Source organism: Mchenga conophoros, linkage group LG11 (assembly GCF_057382185.1).
Source record: "Mchenga conophoros isolate Kocher_MC1m ecotype Shallow Benthic linkage group LG11, M_conophoros_male_GT1.1, whole genome shotgun sequence".
Lineage (NCBI taxonomy): Eukaryota > Metazoa > Chordata > Actinopteri > Cichliformes > Cichlidae > Mchenga > Mchenga conophoros.
The window spans coordinates 23,437,961-23,450,695 of record NC_140536.1 but is presented as its reverse complement, the minus strand read 5'-3'; the positions used below and the strand labels follow the sequence as shown (position 1 = coordinate 23,450,695).

The following is a 12,735-nucleotide window of genomic DNA, read 5'->3' as shown; positions in this document are numbered from 1 at the left end:
GTATGCATAGAAAATATGATTGGCAATGAGTCTTACAAAAGCATGCATGTGTAAGAATAGAGGGCTTCTTTATATTGCTCATATGGGCACGGAGGGGTTGAAGGATTTATTAATCCTTTGGCATATCTTCATGTTCTTGAACTTTTCCTTCTTGCAGTGTTTTTTCCCTTGTGGTTTGAATGAATCCAGAAAGATAAAGCAATTGGACACAAAAAAGAAAATTAATGAAAAAATGAAATGAAAAAAAATGTGTAACTTCTATCTGTAATCACTCTTCAAAGCCATGATAATAAAGAGAATACAATAATTGATTTTATCACTGATTTTTCTCATCATTTTATTCCTTCCCTATTCCAAAAATCTTAGAAGTTATAGGCAACTTACACTTTCCAGTATTCAAGCAGTGGCAGGCTTTGTTCATCACACCCATTTCCTTCCCTGAGTGACATATAATAAAAGAAGAAGAATGGGTTAGAAATACTGTATTTTTCTAAGAGAGAGGATGTACTTACATAAAAGCGATACATGTAAATATCTATACATTCTTTGGTAAAATTCTCATGTCACCTTTACAGGTGCAAGGTCTTTTGTCCTGTCTTTGGATGACTGGACGTGCAGTTGTAAGTAGTTCTTCAACAGCAGATCCTGTAGCACAGTTTATTGTAGAAATAACTTTAAAAGATTTATAATAACAATTTTAATAAAGTAAGTATTTAGATACAAACCTGTAACTATCATTAAGGAGCTGGTCTTGTCGAAATGTGTTTAGAAAATAATCTCACATACCGTCAGTGAATGCGCTGACAACCAGGCTCCGTTTCTTTGTCTCATGAACACCTTTAACAAATGAAAAGGAAAATAATAGAGAAGGAGACTTCAGAATAGGGTGCACAGGATACAAAAAGATTTTTACGAAGTATCATACTATACCTTGGATGCAATCAGTTAATATTACCAGCCCAAGAGCCAGCGGCAAAAGCACCCTGGGTCCCATGTTGGAGAAAAGGCAATTCAGTGAACTCGGGGAAAGAAATCCTGCTTGTGCACTGACTTCAGTCCCAGAGAAGAAATGATGGGGTTGGTGTTCCGGCTCTTTATAAAGGATGATGGTGATGAAATCATGGCTGCAGCACATTAATCAACTGGCTGAAAAAACAATTTTACGATATGTGGCAGTGACTGACAGAATGATGTACACTTGCCAACAGATAGTGGTTTTGAGTAATGGCTTTTTGCTTTTAGAGAGATTCACAGGGTTACTGAGATGCGGTAAAAGAGCACTTGAATGTCAGATGTGCCCATTTGATAGCCTCTAGTTAAACTTTCCTGATGGGAACCTAATACATCAATAATCTTTTATATGCATTTTATCTTTTTGCTGCCTTTCACTAATTTGATAAAAATTGGGATCAAATTCTCTCTTCAGGATATATCTGTTACTCTCGTTAAAAAACTGGCTGGCGGTTATCACTTCTGTCAGCATGACTGCAACTGATACATCACTGTCAATATTAAATCGTGTTTGCTAATGTCAAGAAGAGCTGTAAGTGCTCTGCTTTTGTTTCATGTGTGATGACAGTTGGAGAAAGGATCAGATTCGTGGTAAAACTCACAAATGGGTGGTATGGACAAAGTTAGACTTGTTCACCTTCCTCAAGTTTCTGAAACGTGCCTCTGCTCACAAAATATGCGTGAGACAGGAACAAAACCAGTCAAGCAAACGTAATAAATCTCTTTTACACATCTAACAATCTATATGTACTCTTGATGAACCCAAGGCCTAAACATGTAGCTCTGCATCAGTGGTACTCAACACACAGATCCAATCTTGTTTTGATATTTAATGCATATCTTTCATCACTTACACAGTTGGCCATCCAATTGTTCATGTAATGTAGCACAGTCGTCACACAAGAGGCCCAGAAGCAGGTTAGTGTGAAGTAAAGCCTTTAAATATTTGAAGGAGCCATTACAAAAGACTTATCTCAATTCACAGACATCTAGATATATCACCACAGCTTCTCGACCTACTCAAACACATCTATCCTTGCAACAAAACAGTCTCTCATATGAATACTCTGTTGCTGTTATGGATAAAGGAAAAGATACAAGGGCATTAATGAGATAACATGATATGCTGAAAAGCAAGTAAACTGTAACGGTCAATTGTTTGCAAGTGCAGACAAGCAAAAAAAAAAAACAAAAAAAAAAAACCCCAAAACACTTTGGTCCTTCAAATGAACAGGTACAAAAAAAAAAAAAAGAAACCAAACACATCAGACATCGCAATAAAGCTATTGCCAAATAAAGGTAACCTGAAGAACAGTGAAATCGAGATGATTTACAAGGATCTTCTAAGAAGGGCAGTTGTTCTATCTTGTATACAGGCATATTTTGGCTTAAACCTGATATATCCTGCATCCTTTTCCAACAAGCTCCTGTTCCTAAAGTTCAAGAAAGTGCAACCTGTTTTTGTGTGTGAAGGATTCATGAGCTATAGCCAAAGGGATAAGATCTGCAGCACAGCAAGCCTTTAACAAGGTGCTGCATTCAGCGGTTTGACCTACAGAATGTCTTCCTTAGAATATAAAGCTGCTGCCTACTTTTGAAATTTATTCATGACCACTGAACATCTGGACTGATGTGTGCTCTAACAGCCATCTCTTCACGTATCGTTAAAGGGTGCTTTATGGTCAGCGCATTAGTCGTGTCATTTGCAAACAGTGATATCACCACAGCAGTCACCATTAATACTGGTGCTTAGGGCTCAGTTACCCGCTACAGCATTTTCTAAAACAAACTGTCATCACTGAGATAAAACCTCCACATCAGCCCTCTTTAAGAGTAGAAGAAGCTCAAACCAGAAGCTGAGTTTTTAAGAAGTCTTTTTGTCAAGCTGTTGCAGCATCTCCCTCTGTATAATTTGGGAATTACCGGCCATGGTGCCAATGCCACCCACACACAGGTAAAAAAAATTGAGAGGTGTGCGACCGGCTAAAATGACACAAAAACTTGCACCGGTGGATATGACATCACTTTTAGTGAGCGGTGCCAATCATGAGGGTGATAATGGACAGTATAATTAGCTCATTATTATTCTTTTAAACCAGAGGGTCCCTGGATGACAAACAAAATTGTCCAATTGTATTGATTCTTTGTGTCAGAGAAGCTAATGGAACAGGTGCAATATTGGGAATGGAAGTAGGGATTTGTCAATTCATATAAACAAAAACCGTATGGTCACATTGTCTTTAACAGTGGTCACCAACCAAGGCCTTGAAGAGGTCTTCCACAAATAGTTTATGCAGCTCTTAGCCCTCAATAACTGATTCTATCCATCATTACACATCTTAATAATATAAGTGCAATGGTTTCTTGAAACAGGGACAAGGACCACTGTGGTAGTGTACTTTTGTGACCTAGATGCTCAGTTGTCAGTAGGTTCACCTAGCAGGGCCTTGAGATGGGCATGCAAAGGTTCACATACAGCTTGATATCCTTTCGGGGTCAGGTGAAGGTAGTCGTACATGTCCTGGTGGGAGATGCTTCCATTGGAGTGAACAAAGCCGGGGTCTACATTGAAGAAGGAGGCACGGGGAAGGGATGTTAAGGTGTCCTTTACTAGCTCGTTCACCTTGGCATTTCTCTCCCGTAGAGGGTTTGGCATTTTTCCTCTGGGCAGTAAACTCTGGAAAACAAACATTAGCATACTTATTTTTAAATGTTTCATATTCCTTATTTCATATGCGTGTTAGCTGAATTTCCAATTAAGTTTCTGCCCCTAGTACATATACAGTAAATTAATACAGTTAAACTTCAGACCTGTCTGAAACAAGTACAGCTTTTTGGCCCCCTAACATTCACCTGACCAGGCAGAGACTCCTCTGGTTTACTTTTAACTACATATCATATAGCACAAAACCTTCTGATCCAAACAATCTAAGATATCCATTTACATACAATATAGCATCAGTTGATTTTCAAGCAGATTTTCTAAGCCGTTGCCGTTTCAGTTTAGTTTTTATTGTCTGAAAATCTCAGTCTTTTTTTAATTACCAGAGTTAACCAGGTTTGCAGCACTTTTTCTAATTCTTCTTTCTGTATTTAGTGGTGACTTGAACAAAATTCTACTGCGGATCCAATTTTCTTAAACCATTAACTTACATATAGGTGACATACATTGAAGATAGCACATGAAACAAACGAAAACTATTAAGTCTTTTTTAAAAAAAAACAGATGTTAGTGATCTGATGTTAGTTTTGTTCAGACTGGCCAACCCCGTTAAAGAGATCATTATAGCAAGATAAAAAATTCAAGAATTTTGGAATAGTTATTAGAATACATATAACATGTCCTAAATACACGTAACTCATCCCAGTCTCAATAAACATATTCACCACAGGATCATCAGACAACTTGCATTGATAGATTCTACAAAATTGGCAAAGACTCAAGCTGAAGAGAGTTCCTCTGTATTTTCATTTGATATTAGTTTCCAAGGTTCACCAAAAAAGGTTGTTCCAGTTAGCATTAAATTTTCAAAAGTCTCGTTTTATTCTAAGTACCTAAAATATTTCAGTTTCAGTCTCTAACTTTAGTTGCAACAGCATCAGCAGCGATTGCAGCTTCTACACAGCTCCCATCAAGCTGCTATTCTCTGCAGACTCGTTGAAGAGCATGTCTGTAGAGTGTGTGCTGCACTGTTTTTCCAAATGGGCCTCAGAACAAAATACTTCCAAGCCCTTATTCTTATGAGCAATGTCTGCAGTGTATATTTAAAATCCTTGAATATACTACATGAAATGGCTCACAGATAATCAAAGTTCCAGCCTATGAAGAAGCATCCATAACTTTACACTTCACCTCATTTCAGATAGCTAAGATGCTGCTAAAAGGGGTGACATCGCACTGTACTTTGATGGTTGAATTAACTTCATTAGTCATTTTCAAAAAACATGCGGGTGAGCAGATTAACACCTGATACAAGGAATGCTTTAGGAAAAACACGTACAAGTACAAGCGTGTGGGCATTGGGAAGCTTGTTCTTGATAACTTGGATAATAGCCAAGATGCCTCCACAGATCTGTTCAGGAGTGTGACCGTGATTGTTAGTTCCTACCCACAGCACTACGACCTGCAACAACAAAAGACAAAGCAATGCATGACTGAACACATATCGCTGATATTTTGACCCAATGTACCTGGAAGTGGGATTTTAACACAGAGTTGAGCACAATCAGTCTTTTGTGTGAATAAACAAGCATGATCATGTTATCTATTTCTGGCACTGTTTTGAACCTTTGGGCTGATGTTATCCAGTTCACCGTTGCTCAGTCGCCACAGCACATGTTGTGTTGCATCACCACCCACCCCAAAATTAAGGCAATGGAGAGGTGAGAACAACTGACGCCATATCTGCAGACAAACCACAATAATATTGCATTCATATGTTCCACAACAAGTTTTCACACTTTGAAAACATTTATGAGAAAACGTAAATCAGTTACATAATGGACAGAGGCACACATATCAATGCAATCTTTGTTTTACCCCAAACTCGTGCATGAGCTGAACAAGAGAGTCTCCAACAAACAGGACATCAGGTTCTTTGTCTTTGCTGTCGGACACAAACCGATTGTGCTACAAAAAGAAAATGTAAAAGATGTATATATATTTTTACTACAGTACCAACCATTGCACAACATCCGCACATATTGCAAGACAAACTTTTTAAAACCTTGTGTTTTTTTTAAGAATCAGCATGGTATGTTTCTTTTGGTTTTCTGGTGACTACTGACATTTGTGTTCATTTAGAGACATCCTTTAAAATAACTACCCAAATGAATGCCCGATGGCAACGCCAAAAGGCTAACGAGTGGCGAGTCTACTTTCTAGAAGCACTTTGATATCATCACAGGGCAGTATTGAATGTAACACCAGCAATTTCATTTTTACATGGCAAGTCCAGGTACAAAAATGTATTTAGAATGCGCTGTTATGTGGATAGAGAAAACATTTTCTAATGGGTTTTTTTTAATCAATTAATGAAATATCTATGCATATCCCCATGTGTCTGAAAAAATACTAATTTGCCAAGACTTTTCTCCTTTCTTTCACAATCAATTGCAAAACTGCACACCCCTCACAAGCCATTGCATTTTCATTTATTAGACAGGTTTAAATAATTTATGAAGGCCATTATTGCAACAATATGTACTACAATATGTTAGTAGCTGGCTCTTTTCAACTATGAAGCTTCCCTTTATCTTCACTGATTGCAGAACTAAACATCAGCAACGATGCAAACGGAATAATATAACACCGTACTTTATAAAACCTATAAATAATATAAAAGTCACACACCATAGACATCCATCGTCCATCTCCCTGCGTGTCTTCACAGGGAGTGGGTGTGGCGGCTGGGTTTGGTTCTCCTGCACTCATTCTGCTTTACCTGTGTTGGGAAAACAGTCGCATTGAGTTCTTCACACTTTCAGCAATGTATACAAACCAATTCATAAATAGCCCATAGCTCTGTTCGCTTGAGAGATCTGTGGAAGCTAACAAAGTTAGCTACAATAGCTAGCTCAACATGCTGGAACACATAAGAGATGTAGTTGAACAAAGATAAGAGAAATTGTGAAATTAAATAGGCCTGTGCTCTGCAGAATGGAAAAGGGTAGAGATTAACATAATGACTGCATTAAGAGGTATAACTTATCATAGCATACCACTAAATCAAAAACACTGTTGTCCCCCCGAATCACTTTCCGGAAGTGAGGTTCAGCACAGCAGAGCGTACCATTATCATGAGTAGTCAGCAACATGTATGGTTTTAGATATTTTAATTTTCCGACGTTTGAACATATAAAATTGTAGTGTGCAAAATATGATATGAGAATGTAAATAATAAAGGATTACATAAGTAGAGAAATGGAGCAGAGTTGATACTGTGTAACCCCTCGTTTTGTGAGGGTAGTTTCGTCCAACTCGTGGGCTTTCTTGGGCGTTATCACTGCGTGTAAAAAACGCAACGGCTGCGTGTTGCCGTGCAACGACACATTCGGTGTGCGATAAAATTAAGCGGTTGTTAACGACTTTGGTAAGTAGACACTATGTTTATTAACTATTTTTCCTTTTCATTTATTTTTTTCTCATGTATTTACGGTTTTAACTGATTTACAGTTTGCTAAAGTTGGAAATACTTTTCGCTTCTAAGCAGCTACAGCTTGGACTTCATGCACCGCGTGTCACCTTAACTTAAATTACACCTGGGGATAGTAGGTGCTTGCTAATCTCCAAGTTAGTTTGCTGACATAATTCAGTTAGTTTGCTCGTTTTAGTTAAGTTTTCATTAAGTTTCAGTATTAGTTCGAGCTGATTTGTGTTCAAAATACCTGGGGGTCAACCATCCAAAGCAACGAACAGTCCACACAGGAAGTGGTGAAGAGGTTGTGGACGAGGTGGAGTGAGTGGGCACTAGTGTCAGGTGTGATTGGCGACATAAGCATAGAAGAATGCAAAAGGAAAGTTAAGATGTTAGTAAGACTTGCGATGATGTATGGTTTGGAGACGGTGGCACTGACAAAAAGACGGGAGGTGGCGCTGAAGATTCTAAATTTTTAGTTGCGAGTGACTAGGAGGGACATTGAAGCAAAGTTGAAATGGCTTGGACATATGGTGAGGATGGATAGTGGACACAACGGGCAAAGCATGTTAAAGATAAAGCTGCCAGTCAGAAGGAAAAAGAGGATGATTGCAGAGGAGGTTTATGGATGTAATGAAAGTAGCAGGTTGGTGTTACAGAAGTGGGATGGGGTGAGATGGAGACTGTAGGAATGCCCAACAGGGCAAACAGAAGTATAAGTTCTAACTTTTTTGTGTGCATACAGAATATTGTCCGGGGCTTTTCCCCCCCAGACATTCAGAGTAGAAATAAGTACATTCACATATATTATAAGCAGTACTTTTGACTTGCAGTCATCTCAATACTGCACATATTTTTATTATTATATTTTTTTAATGTTTTTATTTTTATTATTATTATTTTTTTACACAGGGTTAACAGCAGACCATATGAACTTGACAGGCAACTTTGATGGGTGTAGTCAGCTCAACTCACCTTACTATTCAGTATCTATACAATTACAAACGTTATAAATAATTACAACCATGCATGCACAGAGAAATGTAACCACAGCTATAAAACTGCAAAAATATCTGAAGGGGTACTTAAAGTGCTCAAAGTCTGACTGCAGTTGGCCCATCTGCTCAGTGTCTCTTTTTCGCCCATTTATGTGAAATGTTTTTCTCGAAACCTAGTTTTTAGTGTGTACAGCTGCACATATATGGTGAAACTCTTGTGATTGTGGAACAGGTCAAATAATACATTATATATTGGAATGATTTTGTGTCTGTAGTTTAATATGATTTTAAATGTCATGCAAATTAATTTCCTTACAATTTGTACTGTACATGAAATGATCCTCACTTCAGGGTTTAATTGCACAAATAATGTTAAGGTAAAGGAGACATTTTTCATACTTTATCTATCTCTGCTAAACTATGGCAAGTATGTTACATGCTTTCTTATTATTTTTATGAAGTGCTTAGAAAGTTGTATTATGTGTGGTCTACATGTTCAAGTCAAAGCCCACATTCAAATTTATATTTAGTCAGTTTCACTGAATCATTGGTAAGTTGCTCTTAATTTTAATACTAGAGTCGACCTCAATGAGGTACAACCACATCCTGTATTATCAAGCCTGCTTTACTAACTGTGGTTATTTTTCTACAGAATAGAATGCAGCATGAGCCATGTGTGTGGCAGGACCTCTATAAGAAGGAAAAGTCAACAATTTTCAACAAGAAACAAAAACAACAGATAAAAAGTGTTGCTTTGCAAAAAGATTCAGTGCTCTTCCCAGATATTCAACCCACTACAGTAAGGCAAATGAGGAGAAAAAAATGAAACGACTGAAGACCCGCAAGGAGAGGAGTCAAATAAGAGGTGGCTGGAAAGAGATTTCAAAGATCAAGTCAAATCACCATCATCATCACTACCGTCATTGCCAAAGCAACATAGACATGGCACATTTGCATAACTGCTGTTGTGCTAGTTGCCATTGTTCTTCGAGGAGAAATCCACCATTTCCAAGTGTTGTGCGCTCTGTGCAGGAGCCCAGTATCATCACAGACGGCCGCCTGACAGGACACCATGGCCTGTTTAACCATGAGGTGAAGTCTATTGATTTTGAACGCTTGCTAAGTGAACAGCCAAAACTGGAGGAACAAAGAAAAGAAAAGAACACTGTAATTTCACATTCATCTTCAGCATTGCACAATTCTGCTTCACTGTCCACTGATGCTTTGTTGGGAGCTGATACAGATGTTGGGAGCTGTGTGCCATTCAGAAAAAATACAGACCCTGCTTCAAAAGCCCACACTGACTGCCAAGAGAAGGAAAAGAACAACATCCAGTTTGAGTCAAAGCAGTCAGATGTCACAACAGAAGAGAAACCACAACAACAACTCCCTCTTTCATGTGAAAGTTTTCAAAGCAGCCACTGGTCTAAACACAGCTTCCTCGATGTGCTAACAACAGAAACCAAGTGGGCATGTGTCATGTCTGAAAACAGCAGAGAATCACTGCTGACTCCGGTTGTTGACAGAGACAATATTAAGTCTTTCAACACAAATGTAAAGAAACGTGTGATTTCTACTCTTGTGCAAACCCCAAAGAACCAGGAGCCCCCTGTTCAGCAGATACAAACTCATGGTCTCACCTCAAGCCCACTTAAACTCTCCAGTTCAGCCACTACTAACAGCTGTGAGATACAGGACAGAACACAAGATCCAGAGTATGTAACGAAGTTTGTCAGTGCAGTAGCAGCACGTTTGTGTCAACGTTTGAAGCTTCCGTCGATCAGTAGGAGAAACCTGCTGTCAGAGAGCAGGGAGGTCCTGTTAAACTCTCTGAGGGAAACACATGGACCGTGGCTTCAAGAGAACCTCCTTAGACTTCAGCAACATCGTAGCTTTGCTGTGCATCCCACAAAGAAAGACCAAGATCATGATCAAGAGCCAACCAGGAAAAATGAAGAGAATCTCTTTGCCGCAGGTGAGCATTAACCTCTTGAGACTTGAACTCTTCCATGGCATGCATTTTTATTTCTTTTTGATATTTGGGCTCATTGGGACCTGATGAGTGTAAAAACAAAGAATTGCCAGATTTTCTTTACCTGATTTTTGTTTCTGACAAAAATGAGATGCACATATGAGGATATTCGTTTAAAATTTCAATTGAACTGTGGCACTATAATGTCATCGTAAGTGGATATCAGGCCCTTGTAGAGCAAAATTTAGTATTTTGGTCTAGAGCTTAAAATACATGTCCCCCATAATATAAAGGAAAGCGCAAATTTGTTCAAGCTCAACGTTTCGTTTTTTTTAAAGTAACAACTACTTGTTATACTTTATCTATCACTATCATAGGGGAGATATTCTGGTGCAAGTTTTTAACTGATTATGTCTAATGATCTCTGTTTGACCACAGCCATGCTGGTTGACATGGTAATAATTTCAACTGTGTAACTTCCAGCTGATCAAACATCTGTTTGATAGATGTTATTACATTGTGATACAGATTATATGCTCAAAATTCGTTATTTTAAAAGTGTTTATGGACTATCTTTGCATTCATTGTTACTTATAAGTACTTAGTATAAAAGTGATTGTTAGTAATATATTGCCAAGCTGATTGGTAAGAAATATTTAAGTTCTTACATTTACTTTTGTTTGATAGCTTGAACATTTACACTGTCTTTTTATGTTGGTGTATTTTAACCATTTAGTCATTCAGATTAAATTGAACTAGTAATAGTGCATGCTGCATCCTGTAAGCTCACACACATTATTTTGTTCTTATGCACACAATACAAACACAACTTAAATACACTAATTGCGAATTCTGCACAAAGTGTTTCCCTTAGAGACTGACCATGACCTCCACCTACATCACGTTTACCTGTTGTCACTTTTTCTTCCCGTGTCTTTGTGCTGTCATGTACTATAGAATTTACCGTTGCAGTAATTGTTACTCCCCCTCAGCCTTGTAGACCTTGTGTATTTGGTTCAGATTTAACTTTGGCAGAGAGTTATTGGTACTCCAGCTAGGACCAGCTTCTCTACTATCAGACTTACAGATGTTTAGTGTAAATCTGCATCTGTCTATCTATGGTTTTAGAATAATTAACATTTCTTGCACTTCAATCAGTTGTCATTAACTCACCACTGTCCTCTCTTATACTTGTCTGTCTTTGCGCCACCTCTCCCTTCTGTCAAACACGTGCAAAAACAGTTACGGAAGAGAAGTGAAACACTGAAAAAAAACCTTTTTCCTCTTAAAGAATGACTGGATAATGCCTTCTGTGCTAAAATAGTTTTAAAGGTTTATTTACTGTTAAATATCTTTAAACCAACATTTCTGCTGTTTTTTTGTTTTGTTTTGTTTTGTTTTAAAAAGAGAAAACATTGATCTTAACTCCATGTATTGCATGATGAGGAAGATTTTTTTTTTTTTTAAATACTTTTTTTTTTAATAGGCATCCATTGTGTGAAGATAGGTTTGGATTTTTTGACCTATCCTAAAAAGTGTTTTGTGTTTGTTTTATGTCAGGAGATTAATTTGTGTAAAGAATACAGAAAAGACACAAACCATCAATTTGGTTTTACATCATTTTATGTGGTTATTTAAAAAAAACAGAAGTAGGCATGACATACCTACATTTTTTCAGTTTTGTTTCCTTATTTTTAGATATCTCTTTTAATATGCCAGCAAATAGCCATTCCAGCTGGAAGACCAGTCTGCAGCAACACTGCAGTCAAAAACAGGTGAGGCCCTCAGTTTACATTGTCACTCTTAAGTTATTTTCAGATTTCTATAATATAAGATTCTCTGATAATAAATAATGATTCCTTATGTTAATTGTCAAGGTTACTGAGTGGCTGGCGAGCCCTGCGGATATGGCTGACAGTGTTTTGGATGATATCCTCAGACCAAGTCTCTCTCCTCCATTGTTCATGAACCTTCAGACCTGTGAAGCTCCAGAAAGCATTTTGTTTGCTCCTTCTACCACTTTATGCCAGAGAGAAGTGGCTTCTGTACCTGAGAACTGGCAAGATGGTTTAAACTGGTCAAAGAGCAAAAATTCAGCTACATTTGGTTCTTTTGAAAATGGCTTCATGGACCAATCCAGCTTACTTGGAAATCAGAGCCTACAGTACTCTGACAGCAACTCCCAGCCCTCTTTTCCTTACCAATCGCAGCTGCCAGATACATACGCAGGAGAGCCAATGCACTTTGCCCAGCAGGAAGACCCATTTGGAACTGATATGTACTCTTGTGTTCCCTCTTTTGCTGCCCCAGTTCACCATCAGAGCAGCCATTTCCAACCTTCAAACCAGTTCAGTCACGCTTCAGCTTGTTCTCTGAAGTCCCAGCACACTGATATTATGCACTACCCTCCGTCATTCATTCTTGAGAGAGACCCTTCACCTTCCCTTTCTGCTTTCCTTAGCCCTGAGCCGTGGTCCTTCCCTCCTATGAGACTGTACTAATGTGTGGTAAAGCTCTCCATACAAGCATGTGGATCAATATTTCTATGACTGATTAAAGTACAATTCTCCCTTAATTTATGCACTCCAAGGTTTTTGTTTAGTGAGTGATAAACATG

General features: G+C 38.2%; 3 protein-coding genes across 4 annotated transcripts; 1 reads left to right on the top strand and 2 right to left on the bottom strand.

The window, feature by feature from the left end:
• Nucleotides 1-20: 20 nt before the first annotated feature.
• Nucleotides 21-1,675, bottom strand: LOC146564106 (uncharacterized). The gene is made up of 5 exons (XM_085291607.1): nucleotides 931-1,675; nucleotides 787-837; nucleotides 568-645; nucleotides 385-438; nucleotides 21-167 (listed from the first exon to the last, which is right to left on the bottom strand). Exons 1-5 carry the CDS (start codon nucleotides 1,133-1,135, stop codon nucleotides 79-81), a joined length of 477 nt encoding a protein of 158 aa, XP_085147733.1. The 5' UTR covers nucleotides 1,136-1,675; the 3' UTR covers nucleotides 21-78.
• Nucleotides 1,676-1,826: 151 nt separating this feature from the next.
• pafah1b3 (platelet-activating factor acetylhydrolase, isoform Ib, gamma subunit) lies at nucleotides 1,827-7,431 on the bottom strand. 2 transcript variants are annotated; one of them, XM_085291606.1, is made up of 6 exons: nucleotides 7,399-7,431; nucleotides 6,365-6,455; nucleotides 5,552-5,641; nucleotides 5,300-5,416; nucleotides 5,013-5,135; nucleotides 1,827-3,688 (listed from the first exon to the last, which is right to left on the bottom strand). In XM_085291606.1, exons 2-6 carry the CDS (start codon nucleotides 6,443-6,445, stop codon nucleotides 3,428-3,430), a joined length of 672 nt encoding a protein of 223 aa, XP_085147732.1. In that variant the 5' UTR covers nucleotides 6,446-6,455; nucleotides 7,399-7,431; the 3' UTR covers nucleotides 1,827-3,427. The 2 variants fall into 2 exon arrangements, with proteins under 2 accessions (XP_085147732.1, XP_085147731.1); XM_085291605.1 differs by lacking the exon at nucleotides 7,399-7,431 and adding an exon at nucleotides 6,733-6,808.
• Nucleotides 7,432-8,811: 1,380 nt separating this feature from the next.
• prr19 (proline rich 19) lies at nucleotides 8,812-12,693 on the top strand. Its single transcript, XM_085291600.1, is given in 4 exon segments — nucleotides 8,812-8,865; nucleotides 8,867-10,121; nucleotides 11,817-11,893; nucleotides 11,996-12,693. Coding segments are annotated over 4 exon segments (2,010 nt in total). The 3' UTR covers nucleotides 12,620-12,693.
• Nucleotides 12,694-12,735: the final 42 nt, after the last annotated feature.